The sequence below is a fragment of the Mizuhopecten yessoensis genome, unplaced genomic scaffold (genome assembly GCF_002113885.1).
Source record: "Mizuhopecten yessoensis strain PY_sf001 unplaced genomic scaffold, ASM211388v2 scaffold7365, whole genome shotgun sequence".
NCBI lineage: Eukaryota > Metazoa > Mollusca > Bivalvia > Pectinida > Pectinidae > Mizuhopecten > Mizuhopecten yessoensis.
Genome location: NW_018407011.1, coordinates 48,938 through 68,346, shown reverse-complemented (window position 1 = coordinate 68,346; position 19,409 = coordinate 48,938). Strand labels below are relative to the sequence as shown.

Here is a 19,409-nt window from a genome sequence, read left to right as displayed (position 1 = left end):
TACCTCTTGTAATACTCACATTGCGTGTGATTTACGGTCCTGAGCTGACCTTTTCTCGTGCACTCTGGCGGTTTGTATACTTGTATCGACTTTACTTAGATAAGGAAACACATCGAATACACCAATGATTCGTGTATATCCGGCGTCTTCGAATGCTTTGACAGTAAATCCCGAAAGCATCTGAAATAAAACAATTGAAATATTAAATTATGTAATATATAGCGATAATACATGCTTCCCAATTTCTATAATATAAGAAAGGAACATTTTGTTCCTGCTCCTTGTTTTTTTTTTATTTTCTCATAGAGTTAGATCAGGTTCGTTGATGTCTAAAACTATATAATCATTTTACCAAAATACTATTTCATACTTCCAGAAACATTCCCCTGTTGAACACGAAGTAGATCACCGCCATAATGGCACATTAACAACCAAGTCGCTCACTCTCTGTAGTAGAGCATATAGTTTTTTCAACGGATATATATATTTACAATATGATAAATAAACATGTTCTTGCAAAGAAAAATACCGAATAAAAGAATAAATATCCAAGACCCATCGCTAGGCCTCTCTGCCTTCTTGGGCGGACTGAAGAAGCACAAGAATGCAAAACGCCCTAGCGGTCGGTTTTTGATACTTATTATTTTATCATATAGATATCTAATGAACAGCTATACCGCAAGCATCCAATTTTCATACGGAAGAGAGCAAAAACAAGTTCGTTAAGTGTCCTTCAATATTTGTTTTTGTGTTTTGAACGATTCATTTCAATCACAAGGTTGGCTTCACATGGTAATGGCCATTCCAAAAAAATACTTCATATCACACCAATACAGCCCCTATAACACAGGAAGTCGACCGTCGCCATATTTTCGTTTAACTTTAAAGTCGCTAATTCTCTGCAAAAGGATATATAAAGTGTCGAAAGGAAAAGTTTCCAAAATGATATATGAACAACCTTAAGATTTCAAAATCCATTAACATTTGTAGAGACGCTTGTCACAATGAAGGTTAACCATAGTGAAAAACCCTTAATTAAATGTTCAGATAACAAATCCATGATTGGTCGATTTCTCGTCTTTATAAGGTATGGTTGTAACAAAAGGAGGGAATAACAGCGTTTCAAACATTAGAATCACTCATTACCTTATTATTTCAGCGTATATTCACGTACCATTACCAAATTCATTGCCTTTTATTGAAACTTTTGTAATATTGAAGCTTTATACCAGGTAACACCTGTGATAGATTTCACAATACTGACGAAATGGTATGATCAGAGTATTGAAAATCAGTAAGAGATTTCTTGAAAAGAACAACTACAAGCTTCTCAGAAAACAAGCGTATTAGGAAGCCATGCTCATTTACTTGATCAAACATCCGTACCGTCCAATTTTGAACTTGAAAGAGAATCGGGTTCGACAAATTGCCAATCGTTGGGGTGAATTGGATATTTCGTTGTTTCTGGATAAGGGTACTGGTGTGAGTCTGCTGACATTGGTCATGTCTTCTCGGTCTAAAATTGATTGAAAGCAAATATTTAAAATCAATAGCCAATCCAAATATCGTTATTTATGAAAATGAAAAGAGGTAAAAAGAGGTAAAGCATTGACTGCTGACGTAATGTACCACTGTAAAATTAACATATACAAGGGAAATAGAAGAGTTGAATCATTTACAGGCTCAGACAAATTTTGCCAAACTTGATCATCTTGAAATTCAAATCTTCAAACATTCTATGTATACAAGTATCGAAACGTGACTAGCTTTTGTTAATTTGAAAAAAAAATGGAACATTTTTGTTATCAATATGAACGTCGATGCTAGAAAGGGCTAGACAAACGGCAGACATATACTGCATTTACAGGAAAAACTGCAAAATGAAAAATCGGACAATAATGATAGCATTTATATTCAGTAAAAATATATAGCTCTACCTTTTTCTGTAAAATCATAACACAATTCGTTTGCAATTTTGCATTTTTTATTTATTGAGTACTGCATTGTTCAGTGAGAATATTAGGTCGTTTTGATGCTGATCATGGTAGGTAGTGACGGATGAGAATGCCTAGAGTGCAGGCAGGAATTCGACTACAAACGATCTCAGTACGTCTTCCGAGGCATGTCATGAATGTTACTTTTTCCCTTTTTCGTTTGTGTTTCCTACATATATAATAAAATTGCGATATCGTCAAATTGTGTACGACAAAGTGTATGACACTTGATTAAACACACAATAAAGTGTAAGAAAGCTGCCGTGGTAATGAGTTTGTTAGAATGCTGGAATCTGCTTCATTTTCTGCTCCTTTACAAAATAACAAACAGGTGAGAAAAGGTCATTTCTTATCAATGGTAAATAAATTAATATAAGTAATACATGTATATCAGTTAAAAGCAGTCAAGACAAGAGTACATTACTCTTAATGATTTTTTGGGGGGTTTTAGCGTTATATGTCCAAGCTCTTTTTCAAGATGAAATTATCATTTTTAATGGGTTTTTTTTATACAATATGAGCAAAGTTCTCTATTCACAGAAGTGCGAACACATACGTTCTAAACGTAGATAAATGAACAAAATTAAGGGGAAAAGGTCATAATGTGTGTTGTGAAAACTATTTTCAAAACAAAATTATATGAAATTTAGTCAATATATACAATACATTTCTGTCCTTTGATCAAAGGATGTCGAAATTCAGTTGCGCTTCGGCTGTATTGACAAAATGCATGTTTCCCTGCTTTTCACTGAAACAACATATAACAATCAATCAAATTTCACGAAAAAAAACCGAACAGTGCATGCTTTCCGGGATAAAACTACCACATGAAAAAAGTCAAGGACGGACAACTGCGAACAGACGACAACAAGTATTTATGCAACATAGCATCTCAGTATCGATTTAATAACTTACCTGTAACAAACCTGCAGAACCGCATTACACGGATCAACACATCGTTGATTTACTCTCGCAGCGTTGTTACAACACAGAACGTTGTTGTTGTTTGTGTAAACTTCACTGTTTTGGTTGTACAGATATACTAGGTTTACAGACAGTATGGTTGCAGCATTCACCTAAACAAAAGAGTTGTCGCAAAAAAATAAAAATATAAACAAATCAATAGAGTAGTTGTATGCATAAAGTTATGAATGTCTCTTTCATATATAATTTATGTTAATAAGTAATGGTTCACATGAATATGATTGTTTTAATTTGAGACACTGAATTCAATGAAATGATCATCTGTAAAAATATGACATGCGACACTTGCTTATATCAGGGGGGGGGGGGTTCTGTTCAGTAGATGTATGTCAAATTAAATATTGAAATCAAACACTCTACAACATCTTAAAGTATACAAGTTTTTGGTTACGTTTCGTCTGCTGGATAACCGAACTGCTATTTAGCGAAGCAGACGTAAAACCACTCAAACAAACAAACAGACAAAATCTCTGGTTTCTGTTGGGGTTTGCAATGTCTCTTCACTGCGACTCGGCAAGAGAATTGTCTTCTTAAGATCATTCGGTAGAGCGTCAGACAAGAAGACTATAGGTCCTAGTTTCAACCTATAGCGCGATATTTTAAACAAAATAACCTCTCTTACACATGTATATATAATATTGGTTATTCAAAAATATAGAGACTCGGAATAAAAATAGCATTGACTGGATATCGTTAGGGTTAAAACTGGTACAAAGTATACAAATGTATTAGAATATCACGTGGAAAGATTAACAATAAAGTTAATATATATGTGTCATAACTGCTATTAACTTATGATTTTATAATTGTGTGAAATATTATAGTACAACCTTACGTTACAGTTGGCAATGACACGTACTCCTGCATTGTTTATGTGGTTTGTTTTCTGTTGTATTTTCTAAATAATGCGTTTTGTAGAGTGAACAACTTTTTATTTTCATTATAAAATCCATCGGATTAACAAAATATGATACTTGCGATAAATCACAATAATCATTCATTATCGTGTGTTTGTACTAAATTCATTCTATTCTCTCCCAAAACAAGATTGTACTCGAGAATTAACTATACTAAATGCAAATTTTATTTTGCTGGTGATACGTTCAATTACAATACAGCCTTACGACTTTGCTTGCAATTGTATGCAAACGGAGGTCCGAGCAGATTGAAAACAATAAACATGATCAATAAAAGATTGCCACTTAGAGAAAGTTAGAAGATATGTAACGGTTCCCTACGGGTATATGACGGTCGACAGGATATATGTGATAATATAAAAACTAAAAATATTAACTTACTCCATTTCAGATTTTCATTAGTGCACACTTTACACAAAGCAAAGTATACTTCTATCCTTAATTAATTCGCATTTTAATCATAACCGTCATAAGACACTCGTCGTCTGCATCCCATTTCAGGAATGAGTTACAGTTTATGGAGTGAAATAGAAAAGAAAATCTATTCTCTTCACAACAGCAGTACTGTAGCTATTGGAATTACAATTTTACACTTTACATTGTGTTATTGGATCTGGAAAAAGAAACCAAATGTTCAACACCACGTTATTTACACACTTACCGTTGTAATCATTAGGATAATGTAGACGACAGTTAATGTACCCATCGCGGTGATGGTAAGTGTTGATGTGCAAGCGTATTATATGATAGTTTAATTATTGGTGAACGTTTATCTGATAATTTGTTAACTTATCTTTCTAACACTGTTATTATATAAATATTGGGTCAAAAGGCTAAACCAATAGTAAAATCCCATTATACGCTGTACCCTTATGAATTGTTGTTAATATGATACGCACTACTGAAAACGGGCTATCGGGCAAGGAAGCAATTCAAACAGATTATACAATAAAAGATTGTCAAGGTTTCATAGCAAACAGCTCCTTTATCAAGACACAAACAGGAAAACACATGTTGATTCATATTAGCTTTACAAAACTACATTGTATATCGAGGGCTATATCACGGCGGAGGTGAACAAAGTACGCCCTGTGCTATGTCCTTTGTAGTGTATAAATGCGCAGTGATGAGGTAATTCTCCGCATCCACGTTTTAAGAATAGGGGTTTTGTACTTAGTTTCCATTAAAACAAGGTTTTTTATTGTTCTCTTCTTCAATTGTGAAGTAAGGTAGCCAAACCTGACATGAATTATAATATACAATGATACGTTCGGTAGCTTTTCCATATTTTCATTTAATACATTCTGATTTCAAACTGTCCAAATGACAATGAGTGTACAGTTATACATTGGATAAAAGTAATTAAAAAAAATCGAGATTAAGGCACAATGTTATTAAAACATGCTAATCAAACCAGTTTTAATAGACAGAATGGTGGATATATTCCTCCCGGAAGTATGATAGGTTATGATACAAAGGACCAGAGATATCCATATAATCATATTCAGCAAAGCAACAGTAGATACAATAATTGTCGATTATAAATACAAAGAAAATTATGATTCAATCGTACAGTATCCTTCGGAACTAACAAAACTGTTCCATTACACTCATTATATACCCTACTATCGACACAGGGATCAAGTATAGTTTATGCAGCAGAACTAGAGTCATCACATTACTTTTAAATTATCTTCCCTATACAGTTGCTGCAATAAGCAAAGAACGCTAGATGGTCCCCACACTATTACAAGAAAACGAAACTATGAACGTCCCTGCTCACTTACCGTGGTAACTAGTATGAGGTGGGAGAAGATGGCCAAGGTCCCCATCCTGATGATGGTCAGAATTAATGTCGTAGTACATTATACGTGAGTTACATATCTGGTCAAAGTGTAACAGATTGTGTAATATTTTTTCCATACAGATTTGATCTGGTTAAAGGTACGGAAAGACACCCGCTAGGATATTAATTTATCTTTCCATATATAAACAACATTGATAAAATCTAACACAACGATTATCATTTGAAGATCTGGACTTTAAATATTGCATTATATCATTTAATCAGCTGAATGAACTTGTGGTAAAATTGTTACTTGAACAGTTATCATTTAGAGCAATCAAGTCGATCATTCATATGGTTTTGTGTTTAACAAATATTCTTCGGATATTCAGAAAAAAAACATTTTAGTTTTATGCTGTTAAAATTGTAAATGTAAAAACTCGAGTAAAAAAGCATTTAAACCTACAGATATTTAAAACAAAAATACGTATACAATCTGCCTTTGATATTATTCAACATGAACAATCATTAAAAACATTGCCTAATTTCATAAAGAGAGATATTTAGACATCTATCGGATTGCATCTTGTCTCTTGTCTCAAGGCTGTCTCAGTATGCTTATATCTAAGAGACAACATCTTATTTGGTGGACTACTATCTATATTACCTGTTTGATGGACTACTGTCTATATTACCTGTTTGGTGGAATACTGTCTATATTACCTGTTTGGTGGACTAAAGTATATATCACTTGTGTTAAGGACTACTGCCTATATCACTTGTCTTATTGACTACTGTCTATATCACTTGTCTAATGGACAACTGTCTATATAGCTTGTCTTATTGACTACTGTCTATATCACTTGTCTTATTGACTACTGTCTATATCACTTGTCTTATTGACTATTGTATATATCACTTGTCTTATTGACTACTGTCTATATCACTTGGCTTGTGGACTATAGTCTGTATCATTTGTTGAATGGCTACTATCTATATCACTTGTCTTATGGACTACTGTCTATATCACTTGTCTTATTGACTACTGTCTATATCACTTGTCTTATGGACTCCTGTCTATATAACCTGTCCTATGGATTACTGACTATTGGCAATAATGTATCCATAAGTAACCTAATTTTTTAAAGATTTTTTTTCTGATTGTTGCTTCGTATGATGGCTAAAACTTTGCTTATAAATGACTTAATGAATTTAATATTGGGTTAAAATAACAAATTAGAACACCGACGTGTCAACAAATCCATATCAAAACTCAAAATAATAAAATATAAACAAGGGAATGATTCCCATGGATACCCTTAAAAACTAAGAAAATAAAGATATGAAATGTCTTCCTTATTTCACTTTTCTAAACAATTTTCCCCAACTTTTTTTTTTTTTTTCTTGACAAAATTGTTTTTCTACCATCCCAGATTTGTCTATATGTTTTTGTTGATACCGATGTCTCTTATCAGCTAATTAGCTTTGCCTTTTCCTTAATTCATTCTTAACCACTGCGCATGTTACATATTACAGAATAATTACTTGCATGCATGCATCTGAAACATGAAGAACAGGAAACAAAGAGAAGAAAATATCAGCAAATCTATAGTGTTCATTTCTCATTTTTTATAATAAATGGTGTGTATCATTGATACAGTGTATAAACGTGTATCATGTCGCCTAACCACTTAACATAGTATATGATAGCACAAACATCAGATATTTTTTTGCTTGTGCGCGCATGCATCTGCGAGCCTCTGGCTATCACAGCAGTAGATAACAGTGATATTTGTCTATTTGAAGCGTCACGTTTACCACTCCTATCTATATAAAGAGGTATACTCTTTGAAAGTCTCCAAGCTTTGGCATAAAATGCACTACTAATTATAAGTGAAAGATTAAAAAGTAACATTAAGTGTTTACAAACAGTATCCGTAGTGTAACGGAGCATTTGATGGCTAATACCGTCACTTTCTGGAGTTTTTCCAAGTTTCAATATACGTAAAAGATCTTTATAGTATGCAGACGACTCTCTGTCCTGAACAATAGGATTTTCTACATTATCATCAGCTACATTAGTAACAGAACAGAAGTAGGTATTTAGAACATTAGATTTTTCAACATCCTCAATTATATTATTTCCTTCTGTAGGATGTACGATAGCCAGAATGTCTTGAGATGTTCCAGCCGATTTCATCAGACGTTTGGTTAACTTCCAATCAGATCTTGGATCAGTAGACGATCATTGATTATTGATACCGTCAACATTTTTATAGAAGTTCAGACGAGTATACTTCTTCATATTATTGACCCTATTATTGACCCTATTGCGTATCGTTTTTAAATTTAAGAATATCGACAGGCCTGCGAGATAACCTAGCTTTTTTATGTAACCTGATTCTAATATCAATATTTCTCCTTTGTTTATAAACAGTCCAGGCTTACCATCTGGTCTAACTGTTACTTTTTTGCTTGGTATACATGTACTGGCAAAATTAAGAAACGTTTCAGTAAAACCATCACAAGCTTCATCTACTGCATCTATATGACAATTAACCTTACCAGTCATTATATGATATCAAATCATTAAAAATGATAAAATCTGTATGTTTATTTATCCATATTTTGCGTTTATACACAGGTTTCGTATTAGAGGGTATGTCAATAGACGCCAGACTACCATCGTGATCACTTAAAGTTCTGTCGACAGTTAAAACTTGGCCTCGGTGCAAGTGATTGGGACTGTTAATACAATCTGATCAAGTAGACAAGAGCTAGTATTCCGTCTTTGCGTATTGCAGAGTTATCTTCTCTTGGGAGCAGGTATTGATTGTTACGTCACTTGTTTGTGAGAGTAACGTCATCAATTTTTGAGAAAACGACGTAATTTTCTCACACAAACCAATGACGTAACAATCAATACCTGCCCCCAAGAGAAGATAACTCTGCAATACGCAAAGACGGAATTACAAACCCCAGTTGGTTCTTGTATTACATTTCGAACTCCATGGGTTAATAGTAACTCTGACAAAATGTGTCTGGGTTGACTAGTTAACATGTCTTTATTTAAATCACCATTCATAATCAAGTTTGGAGAAATATCTAATGCTCTGTCTGTCGATTCACTTAAATGATCCCAAAATGGATTACTAGAGTGTTTCTGGTCTGTAAATAGTACCTATAATAATAGATGAGTGTTGGAATTCTATCTGAGTCCAAAGAATCTCACACCCTCGAAATTCTAACTCGCCTAGACGCTTAATTTTAAGTTTGCCATTGACGTAGACAAGAATACCACATCCCGCAAAATTACGGTCTAAACACAGTGGTTTATGGAATCCTTCAAGACGCAAACTGTCAGATAAAGCATGGTCGTCTTAATGGGTTTCTGTAAGGCAACTAACATCATACACTCGGTCAAATCCATCAAATCCTGAATTTTATTCCGTACACTTCTGATATTTAAATGAAAAACAGTAAATTCTTTTGGACATTGATTTGACTCAACATCCATATGAGACAACAATTAGATTAGCTAAACCAAGGTAATTCAAGATTTTTAAAACTAGAGATCAGGACCACGACTAGAGAATGTATCATAGATAAAAACTTAAGTGAAAAAAGTGGAAAGTAAAAAAAAAATGAATGAAAAGTGCTATACATTATACACACAAATTTTGTATCTAGGCACGTACGTGTATTCATTTTAGCAGGTACAGGGTTCGATACAATCGTCTATTGAATCAACTCAGCTCGCCTACTCAAACCAGGATTTTTTTATATAAAATGCATCGAGTTATTATTTTGATCGGATTGCATTAAATGATTTGTTGATCTTAATAACATAAACATCAAGTAATGTGTATAGAAAAATATTTGTATTCGTCATGTTATTTTGACATTACATTTTCTGTAAGTGAAATAAGCACGGATTTCGTTGTTCTTTTAACAGCGTCAGTTGATTATCTTGAATGTTTTACCAAGCACGTCATTCAGCGTCTCGTGATTAATGACGTCATTTCCACACCTGGCAGTGATACCCAAGGTCGACATCGCATACCTATGAACAGGAACAGGTCTATCAAATAAAAGTATTAAAATGTGGAACACATTGATGGGAATATGTCTCCAAGTATTAAACACTGCTATATCCTTGCAAAAGAATCTACGAGGATGTCAATTTTTTAAGACGTACAGTAAACCCCAATTACTCAACTCGCATTTCTCGAATACCCAATGTTCCTCGAACATTTCGCTTGGTCCCGACCATGTTCGTATACATTCTTTATAAATGTACCTCAGATTACTCGAACTGCCATTACTCGAATACCCCGTATTCCTCGAACTCAGATTTGTCCCCTTCAGTCAAATGACAACATGAAAATCTAGTCGATACTGCAAATGTTTACCTCCTATAGAAAGTTTATGTGGTTGATACTGACATGACCTGAAGCCAACGTCCAGTGAGCATGGTCAGTCTCAGCTTATGGGAAAGCCGGTGATTATAAGACTCTTTCATGTCCAGGGGTGTAGGATAGGGAAATTCCACCCGAGGGGTTTTCAAATTTGGTAAAACCCGAGGCTTTGGCAAGGGTTTTGCCAAATTTAAAAATCCCGAGGGTGGAATTTCCCTGCCCTACACCCTTGGGCACGAAAGAGTATTTTTCTCTCATTCCAACTACCAGAATAAGCTCAGAAACCATGGAAATGCGTTTAGACAGCTGGCTACCACTTTGAAAATATCAATTTTTCCCCTGAGCTTTTTTGACGAAAACGAATTAATCAGGGAAAATTAACATACCCCATATTGCAAACAGAGTTGGCGCAGAAAAATAATCTTTCTAACGCGTACGATTAATATATCGTAAAAGGTTTTAATTTCAATCACGTTGCCTTTTCCGTATTGCGGTATTAGTGTTTTCCAAATTTGTGACGTCACGTCATTGTTGAGCCATTGTGACGTCACGCCCATGTAAGATAGACTCAGCAAGCATGTTTATCTTACGTGGCCAGCGTTATCTTACATGACCGGATACGAGAGAAATACCTATCGAGTCGTCGAACAGGAAGTTCACCTGTGTAACACACCTACAGCGTAGCTCTAGATGTGTTTTGGAAACGTAGTTACAAACTATTTGTGAAATGAAATACTTTCTTATCAGTTATTGCTAACGTGTATTCAAAGAGACAGCTAATGTTGCACAATGGTGTGTCGATGAAATTATACTTTATATTGCATATACAGTGTACATGTATTTTATAATGAATCCCTGTGGTAAGTTTATCTGTTGACAGTTGAGTACAATGCAAAATGAACGTGGTGTACAGAATGAGCTTTTTTCATCGGTAAATACGTAAACTAGACATGAAATTTATTAAAACTAAGACATCATTTACCCGTATAATGACTTACATAATGAGCAATATAAAACCGTGACATGTATTCTGAGTGACCAATACGTACCTGGACTGGACAGTATGTGTGACCAATACGTACCTGGACTGAACAGTGTAACTACGAGACCTGACCAATATAAACCCGTGACATGTATTCTGAGTGACCAATACGTACCTGGACTGGACAGTATAACTATGAGACCTGACCAATATAAAACCGTGACATGTATTCTGAGTGACCAATACGTACCTGGACTGGACAGTATGTGTGACCAATACGTACCTGAACTGGACAGTATAACTACGAGACCTGACCAATATAAAACTGTGACATGTATTCTGAGTGACCAATACGTACCTGGACTGAACAGTATAACTACGAGACCTGAACAATATAAAACCGTGACATGTATTCTGAGTGACCAATACTTACCTGGACTGGACAGTATGTGTGACCAATACGTACCTAGACTGGACAGTATAACTACGAGACCTGAACAATATAAAACCGTGACATGTATTCTGAGTGACCGACACGTACCTTGACTGGACAGCATAACTATACGAGACCTGACCAATATAAAACCGTGACATGTTTTCTGAGTGACCGTACGTACCTGGACTGGACAGTATAACTATGAGACCTGACCAATATAAAACTGTGACATGTATTCTGAGTGACCAATACGTACCTAGACTGGACAGTATAACTACGAGACCTGAACAATATAAAACCGTGACATGTATTCTGAGTGACCGACACGTACCTTGACTGGACAGCATAACTATACGAGACCTGACCAATATAAAACCGTGACATGAATTCTGAGTGACCAATACGTACCTGGACTGGACAGTGTAACTACGAGACCTGACCAATATAAAACCGTGACATGTTTTCTGAGTGACCAATACGTACCTAGACTGGACAGTATGTGTGACCAATACGTACCTGAACTGGGCAGTATAACTACGAGACCTGACCAATATAAAACCGTGACATGAATTCTGAGTGACCAATACGTACCTGGACTGGACAGTGTAACTACGAGACCTGACCAATATAAAACTGTGACATGTATTCTGAGTGACCAATACGTTCCTGGACTGGACAGTATGTGTGACCAATACGTACCTAGACTGGACAGTATAACTACGAGACCTGAACAATATAAAACCGTGACATGTTTTCTGAGTGACCAATACGTACCTAGACTGGACAGTATAACTACGAGACCTGAACAATATAAAACCGTGACATGTTTTCTGAGTGACCAATACGTACCTAGACTGGACAGTATAACTACGAGACCTGAACAATATAAAACCGTGACATGTATTCTGAGTGACCAATACGTACCTAGACTGGAGAGTATGTGTGACCAATACGTACCTGGACTGGACAGTATAACTATACGAGCCCTGACCAATATAAAACTGTGACATGTATTCTGAGTGACCAATACGTTCCTGGACTGGACAGTATGTGTGACCAATACGTACCTAGACTGGACAGTATAACTACGAGACCTGAACAATATAAAACCGTGACATGTTTTCTGAGTGACCGTACGTACCTGGACTGGACAGTATAACTATATGAGACCTGACCAATATAAAACCGTGACATGTATTCTGAGTGACCGATACGTACCTGAACTGGACAGTATAACTACTGATATCCACAGAGCAATGTTTGGATCCACATCCGTTTCCACAGATCAAGGACGTGAGAAGGTCACGGAGGTCAGTGACGTCAGGTTTCTGTATGACGTGGTCTACTTCCAACATCACAGTCCCAGAATCCCTCTCTGTCAATGAAGACGTATTCCTATTAACCTGAGTGTCTATAAAAAGACTCGCATTTGACATGGTGTTGACTTTCAACAATACCTAAATTGTAAGATTATCAAGTCGTTATGACCTCATTACACTACAATATCAGTCCATAAACGTTTGTCAAAGTTAATTGCAATGACAAACATGTTGTGAAATTGTTTTTGAAATATTTGTAGTTTACAATTCTATAATTCTGTAATTAACACAGCTGAAGGTCAGTCTTGTCGGCTATATTAATTAAATTCCCTCTGTGTCGGCCTTATCCTACTCTTACTATTTGTAGCGTTTTATTCCTCTACAGATTTGCCATTTACGAATATTAAGACACATCCTGTTCTCGTTAAGAGCTTCGTTGAGTTTGCCGTCGAGAATGAGATCCCTTACAAGTCCCCGCTAGTACGGGGGGCTGAACCAATGTCGTCTGTGTGGGAGACCAGTACCAAGCTACCCACAATTCTTAAACTACTTCCGCTAATATTTCTTCCGTTTTTCTTTAAGCAAATCCAATAGCCCTAGATCAGTATCACATCGAAAGCTTCTTTTAAAAGGGAACCCAGAAGAAAGTTCAGTCCGGAACAATATGTAATAATCAGTATGTAAATTGACACTGTGAAATGAAATGAAACATTGAAAGAGAAAATAATAATCATACACAAATCCAACGCTTAACTGTTCAAACACGCGTCGTTGGCGTTATGACTGGTAAAAGATTATGATAATGTGCATCGTCAGTGAACAAGATTTCCAAAAGTAGCAAATTATGATCATTTTTTTTTTATATTCATCAGTGAAACATCACTACCAAAACGATATATATCATCAAGCCATGCCGAATAAACTTATTTAAAGTATATATATAGATAGATTTTGCCACAGCATTATCGATGGTAAATTTCAGAATAACACTGGATCGGCATCATTAGGAATACAGTAACAGAACACTAAAAGATGTCGATAGTGCGGACAAAATATCGTCGAAGTTTCGGAGGGTAATTCGTTGGACTGATTATTGCACCACTGACCACCTATTCGTAATCATATTAATCTCAATCTCAACTTTAAAACAATTCATTAATACTTCCTCAACCTTTACTTGTATCCAAGAACGAGCTTTGTTTTTTGGACGACTCGTCCATTTTTTTCGTAGGCATTTCCGGGATTCATCCGTGGTGAAAATACTTACGTTACTTTGCGAAAAACGCTTTCTTCATATTTTGATATATATATATATTTTGTAATGTATAGCTAGCCTTTGTCTTGTTCTTGTATTGTCTTGGAAAAAGAGCGCGCTGCTCCGAAAATTCGACTTTATATTGTTCACCCTTTCGACGTCATTTAGTGTTCTATACTATAGATATATATCAGTGTGAATATACAAACCCGAACTCGAACGTTTAACAGTATGTTTCACGCATGCAAATCCTCCAGCTGTATTTACGCATACATGGTCAGCAGCACAGGGTTTGGAAACACATTCATCTATGTCAGTGGCACACGTGGACCCCGTCCATCCGTTAGCACAGTGGCACTCGAAGCTGGGAGGAGTGTAGCGCGAATGAAACTCACATGACCCACCATTTTCACACGGCATGGCGTCACATAGGTCTTTACCATGGTAATGGTGACACGTGTATCCATCAAAAGTGTTGACGCATTCAAGATGGCTGCTGCACGGATTGCCGATACAGAAATCCTCCTGGGAACAGTAGGGGCCTGTCCATCCATATCCACAGGTGCATGTCGGGACATTATTCAACATTGAGCACGTGCCATTGATACCACACATTGTGTTGTTACAGGAATCGCATTCGTAACGTCCGGGTGTATTGACGCATGTCGTTCCGTTTGTGCAAGGTGATGATTGCGCACACTCGTCGATATCGTAGTGACAGGCCACGCCTTCCCAGCCTGCGTCACACAGACAGTTCGGGGTGTTGTCTGTAACCACACACTGGCCGTGATCGCACGGACTGTATGCACAGAAATTGTATACGTCACAACGTTTTCCGGTAAACTGACCGTAACAAACACAGCTGTAATCATTGACCGAGTCAACGCACGTACCATTATTCATGCAGGGAGAGCTGGAACAATCATCAATGTTGATTTCGCATTGTGTACCAACGAATCCCACAACGCACGCGCATTGATAGCTTCCAGGGTTATTGGTACAATTTGCTCCGTTTTCGCATGGGGAAAAGTCACATTCGTCGACATCCTTATCACAATTCGTACCGCTCCATCCCTGTTTACACCGACAGTTATACTTCGCCACTTCGTCGGAGCAGTTGCCATGGACACATGGATTGCTCGCGCATTCATTTATGTCAGTCTCACATAGCTGACCCGTGAAACCAAGGGAGCACTTACACACAAAATCGTTCACAAGGTCCGAACAGACGCCGTAGTTTAAACAGGTAACGTTAGCACACTCATCAATATCGTACTCACAAAGCCCGCCGCCATAACCATCCGGGCACTTACAGTGAAAATTCCCCTCAAAATTGATGCACGTGCCGTTATTTTGACAAACCGTGTGCTCACATTCGTCAATGTCTGTTTCACACTGTGTTCCTATCCAACCCTTTTCACATATGCACTGGTAGCTTCCTTGACTGTTATTACAAGTCCCATGCATACAAGGGTTCGCCACGCATTCATCTATATCCGCTTCACAGTGGTGCCCCTTCCAACCAGTCTGACATGCGCAAATGAACGATCCTGGTCGATTTATGCACGTGGCGTTGTTCTGGCATGTACTGGGGTCGGCACACTCGTCCTCGTCTATTTCACACCTAGCTCCCATCCATCCGTACGGACACTGGCATATTATCCCGGTCGCCGACAGAACTTTGAACCCGTTATTTTCACAACTGGTAATGGTGGTACAGTTTGCTCCAATGTAACCTTTAACAACAACAAAACTATTATCGCAATTTAAGTCTTTATGTGATTGGCTTTAAATGACGTAAGTAATGCACTATGATCTCAATGCTTGTATTGTAGTCAAGAATAACGTTTACTGGCAACTTACTTAGGGGGTTGGGTGGAAGTCGTCAATAAGCAAGAAATAATTATCAAGAGAAAGATAGACCGTTTTCTGAACATTAAAGATGTAGGATTGAAAATATGATTGAAGATAAGCTTTTAAAAATTGTTCAGACTAAATCGTGACATAATAAAACAGAATAAGAAATATTAAGACATTGCAAAGCGGGTCAGACCGGAATTTGCACCTCAAACATCAGAAATCTGAACGAACGCTCGACTAACTTACTCTCCAGTGATTCAATCCGTACAGGTCCGTGTAAAAAGTACAACCGTCATCATTATCTTTTTATTTACCTGTAGAACAGAGACTTGTGTCGCAGGCTTTACCCGACCATCCAGCTTCACACGAGCATGAGAATGTTCCCGCCAAATTGTGGCACGTGCCACGATCGGAACAAGCTCCTGGAAATAGACATTCGTTTACGTCGACGTCACAAACGTCACCAGTCCATCCACCAAGACAATTGCAACGGTAACCATGAACATGCGTGTTGTCGTTTGTACAATTTCCATTATTGCAGGAGTGGTAAGCGCAAGAGTCTATCTGGTCACAAAACTGACCGGTCCATGCTTGTGGACACGCGCACCGGAATCCGTACACCGGAACGCTGGGATCGTTCAAACAGTGACCGCCATTTTGACACTGATTGTTTGAACATACATCAGGTATTGTGCAATGTGGACCACTCCAACCTGGAAACAAATAGACAGGTCAATAAAGTAATATCTACATCGCAGATTTCCTTTAAAATAGGACAACATTTTTTGTGTATTTTAGATGTCCATTCATGTCCATCCCTACAGGTCGGGGACCTGAATATACCTGCTGTTACCCACTGCCTTTATCATAAGAGGCAAATAATGTGGGAAACCTCTGCAGAATTAGGGATTTGCTTTTGTGTCCTCTATTTAGCTACACCTGCGTTTTATGGCAAATATATCTCCCAGCGGTTAGTTTACAATGATGATTCATAATTTCATATTTCGTTGGTGCTGTTATTACATTTCTGATGTTGTACCTTTCAAAAGTGTCACATGTTATAACTTACAACGTATCGAGATGGAATTTCGAGACGTATTCGACCATGGTAGGATTATCCCATATATCTGTGGCAGATTATAATTGTACATAGGATTAAGGTAGCCTTCTAGATTCGAGCTAGGGGAAAGTTCCCTTTAGCTCAGTGGTAGAGCGTCCGACTAGGAACCTGGAGATCGAGGGTTCGATCCCCGATGGAAGCACACTATTCTCTTTCCTGTTACAAATGGTGTCCGTGGCCCTCCCTGTGGTGACAGGGAGTGCGAACCAGGGTTGTGATGTTCGAGGGCGAACACATTCTAGCTTCATTTCTAACAAAAAGCATAGTTATTCACATAAAAACACAGAAAATAATGGGAAACTATCTTTCGGTACCTCTCTGACATATTGGACCGACTCCTTGGATACAGGTTCCTCGTAAGGCACCGTTGGCTGGCAGTATGGAACACTGTTGGGAGCAGTCCGTGCCGTAGTAGGGATCCATACAAACCACGTGACCCTGGGCGTTGCACGTTTGGTGAAGTGAATGGTCAGCTTGGCACTGGAATATCTTGTAGTCTGTTGATATGCTGCGAATTCAAATTTTAATTTCAAGAAATAGAGAGAGACTGTTTTATTTCCTATTAGGGCGTTATCTGTCGTTTTCGGCAAGTGTCAAAAAAACGTCAAAAAACAGCAACACCATAATCAATGTGCATGTTTTTTTTACGAAAAAACACGAGAAAGTTGGATGAATATACTTCTCACATACAAGTGTAACCTACGTGTTTGGATTTCAAAGAATACCACCAGAAAACATAGTACCATGCAGAATACTGAAATCCTTTCAGTTTTGCAACAATATAATGAATAACAAATATGAGAAAACGAATAATACCCTTAAAAGTTACAGCATAATTGATATAAAGTAGTCTCCCTTCAATTTACCGTAAACCTCTATTTAGCATCACAAGAGGACAATCAAACCTTTATTGTTCATCCGTCTTACATTATCTGAATGATTATGAAGATAATATCATTTAGCAACGGCAAATGACTGGGACATTTTTACGACAATATGATAAAGCTGATCTGGTGGAATAGATAATACTAAATTTGTCTCAGCGAGTCATCCCTTTTTTGTACAACACTGCATTTCCTTCACCAAGGGACGATCCTCTCGATTGAGTCAAAATCCGTTTAGCTGTTCTAGACTAGTAATCTTTGAAAGTGAAACGTTACAATGTAAGACGGACGCCGCGGCAGCTTAGCTAGGCTACCAAAACTTTCAACAGAGGTTTTAAATGGTTAATGTTTGATAGCTTTCAAACGTTAAGCAATTTTAAAGCTTTTCCCGTAACTTATATATAAAACCATAGAAGAAGGAGAGAAAAACATATAGTTAATGCATACCTTGTTCTGCTTTTTCAAACAAAAATTGTGAAATTATGACAGAAGTTCAACCTAAACATTCCAGTCGAAAAAAAACAAGCTTACATTAACTTATCTTGACTGCTTGTATACCCTAATATGTTAATTTGCCTTTTTTACGGAAACAACAATCCATTAAAGGGAAAAGATTTGCCGTTATGCCTCATGGTGTCCAATTTGTTTCTGAACAGAGATACTACACTTCGTGTAAACTAGTACACAATGGACTCACGTAGCTCCCGTACGGTAATACATCATAGCAGCATGATGATTTGCTGCGTGTAATTCATCAGGAGCAATATCCTTGGAGTTAGGTTGAACCACTATCTGGCTGATGATGTTGTGATAGTTACGGTCTTGGTAGGCAGTGACACGATACCTGGAACGAGGCTGTTCAAAAATCGAGACTGTTATTCAGAGGGCTAAATGATAATGAGGCTGTTACATTGACCAGGTACAGGAACGAGGCTGATCAAGACAAATACCAATTTACAAGGATAAGTACGGTGGTATATTTCTACCATTGACTTTTGACTTACAAGTTACCTTTGTCGACATAATTTGTAAAAGCTGTCGACATAATCTGAGAAGATGTCGATAAAATCGATGAATATGTCGCAATAACGTTTAAACTATGTTGTCATATTTTAATATGAAAGAAATGGGCCGTTTAAAGTATAAGGAGGGAAAACGTTCCCCTTTATTTTTCAGTTAGAATCTTAAGATGTCGTCTGTTATTTACAATGGCGTAGACTCCGTGAACTTACAGTCCATGTTGGAATGTGGATGACGACAGGGTTAGACAAGTTTCCGATGGGTGAACCAAATTGGGTTTGACCAAATCCCCCGGGAATGACATTACTTGTAAATCTCTTCACACAATTACTGGAAGTGGTATCTCTGAAATAATAAAACAAAACTGTAGATATAGGAAATAGGCTACGTACAATGGCAGAAGTATATCAAGACACACCGGAAGGGGGGGGGGG

The 19,409-nt window shown here is 37.2% G+C and overlaps 1 protein-coding gene and 1 long non-coding RNA gene across 2 annotated transcripts in view; both read right to left on the bottom strand.

Annotated features, from left to right (window-relative positions):
• Window positions 1-102: 102 nt before the first annotated feature.
• On the bottom strand, window positions 103-2,960 carry LOC110453501. The gene is made up of 3 exons (XR_002463289.1): window positions 2,910-2,960; window positions 1,387-1,516; window positions 103-180 (listed from the first exon to the last, which is right to left on the bottom strand). It is a non-coding gene; the product is annotated as an uncharacterized LOC110453501 (long non-coding RNA).
• A 5,771-nt stretch (window positions 2,961-8,731) lies between these two features.
• LOC110453500 (fibropellin-1-like) overlaps window positions 8,732-19,409 on the bottom strand; it is a 12,077-nt gene continuing 1,399 nt past the window's right edge. Inside the window, exons 2-8 of the mRNA XM_021502458.1 lie at window positions 19,188-19,320; window positions 18,653-18,810; window positions 17,386-17,579; window positions 16,266-16,664; window positions 14,301-15,827; window positions 12,736-12,892; window positions 8,732-9,744 (exon numbers count right to left, since the gene is read on the bottom strand). Of these exons, the coding sequence (XP_021358133.1) occupies window positions 9,639-9,744; window positions 12,736-12,892; window positions 14,301-15,827; window positions 16,266-16,664; window positions 17,386-17,579; window positions 18,653-18,810; window positions 19,188-19,320 (2,674 nt within the window). The 3' untranslated portion in view covers window positions 8,732-9,638. The remainder of the gene's footprint in view (window positions 9,745-12,735; window positions 12,893-14,300; window positions 15,828-16,265; window positions 16,665-17,385; window positions 17,580-18,652; window positions 18,811-19,187; window positions 19,321-19,409) is intronic.